The sequence below is a fragment of the Amia ocellicauda genome, chromosome 3 (genome assembly GCF_036373705.1).
Source record: "Amia ocellicauda isolate fAmiCal2 chromosome 3, fAmiCal2.hap1, whole genome shotgun sequence".
In the NCBI taxonomy this organism is placed as follows: domain Eukaryota; kingdom Metazoa; phylum Chordata; class Actinopteri; order Amiiformes; family Amiidae; genus Amia; species Amia ocellicauda.
Window position 1 is genome coordinate 33,141,841 of NC_089852.1, and position 1,530 is coordinate 33,143,370.

The window sequence follows — 1,530 nt, forward strand, 5'->3', positions numbered from 1 at the left end:
CAGTTATAAAATGATATATGTGTTCTGCACAGGTGGCCTCTTGGTCTGATCTAACCTCTTAAACCTCTGATTGTAGCCTATTTTCTTAAACAACTAAAAGATGATTCATATATATCTGAAAGAAATAAAAATATCAAGAGATCAGGTAAAGTGCAGTTTATGCAGTCTGCTTTTTTAAAGTCCTCTTTGGTAGTATCACCTAGCATTAGATTAATACGATATTGACATTACATTGAAAAATGGTGTTGAGTTCCATATGAGTGTCATTCATTCTCACATTATGTGAAACTTCTTCCAGATCTTATTTTCTTCATTTTTGAAGAAGCAAATTCAGAATATTTTGGCATTATTCTCTCATACTATTCTGCAGTAATTGGCCCTTGTCTAACAGGGTAATCAATACAATAGTATTTTTTTAAATTAATTGCAACTACATTTTTGGCAGAAATGTGATTTTCTCCACAGTGTTATTGAAATGCCTAATTTATTGCTTGTTTTCAGATAACAGTGGTATTTAAGAAGTGAAAATGCAGCAAAATCAAAGCAGAATTAAGTCACACACAGAATTTCTTCTGCTTGGATTTCAGGGACTTGGGGAACACAGACAATATCTTTTCATCCCTTTCTTTCTGATAGGGGTATTGTCTTTTGTTGGTAATGCAGCACTGATATTCACTATTACAGCAGCAAAGAGTTTACATTCTCCCATGTATGTCTTAATATGTATCAATGCCTGTGTAGACCTGACTTTGCCAATAATATTTGTTCCAAATATGTTATTAAGCTTTTTATTCAACTGGAATGGAATAACTCTATTGGGTTGTCTGGTTCAAATGTTTTTTGTTCATTTTATTAGTGCCTTTCAGTCAACGCTACTCCTAGGGATGGCTTTGGATCGCTATGTTGCCATATGTATCCCACTGCGCTACAATGATTACATAAACATTTATTCTTTCTTTAAATTCTCTGCCTTAGTTATTTTGAGAAATACATGTATTATTTCACTAATAGTGTCCCTAGCCAGTCCTGTTTCCTATTGTGCTTCAAATGTTATTGATCATTGCTTTTGTGAGCACATGGCTCTGGTAAGTTTAGCCTGTGGAAACACAAGTAAGAATAATATTATTGGGTTGTTTGGAGTTTTTTGCATAACAGTCACTGATATCGTGGTCATTGTAATTTCATATATAAAAATGTTCAGTTATATAGTTATATAGTTTTAATGCATAATTTGGATTAGTGCATGATGTAGTCTCATTCACAATTTCACAATGCATTTTACACCTCATGATTGCATAGTGCTGTCCACTACGGTAAAGTTCAGATTTATATCAAATACTTTTTTCATACTTAGTAAAGAAAAAAAATCTATAGAGTTTACCAGCTATGCACTTTTTTTCATTGACCACAGAGTACATAAGAACATAAGAAAGTTTACAAACGAGAGGGGGCCAATCGACCCATCGTGCTCGTTTGGTGTTTATTAATATCTAAGTGATCCAAGGATCCTATCCAGACTATTTTTAAATG

General features: G+C 33.2%; 1 protein-coding gene across 1 annotated transcript; it reads left to right on the forward strand.

Annotated features, from left to right (window-relative positions):
* The first annotated feature begins 527 nt into the window (after positions 1-527).
* On the forward strand, positions 528-1,217 carry LOC136747097 (olfactory receptor 52K2-like). Its single transcript, XM_066700054.1, has one exon. The coding sequence runs from the start codon at positions 528-530 to the stop codon at positions 1,215-1,217; it is 690 nt and encodes a 229-aa protein (XP_066556151.1).
* Positions 1,218-1,530: the final 313 nt, after the last annotated feature.

What these genes read in the sequence shown, in the direction of transcription:
- LOC136747097 (XM_066700054.1), top strand. Translation starts at nt 528, where the DNA reads ATGCAGCAAAATCAAAGCAGAATTAAGTCACACACAGAATTTCTTCTG.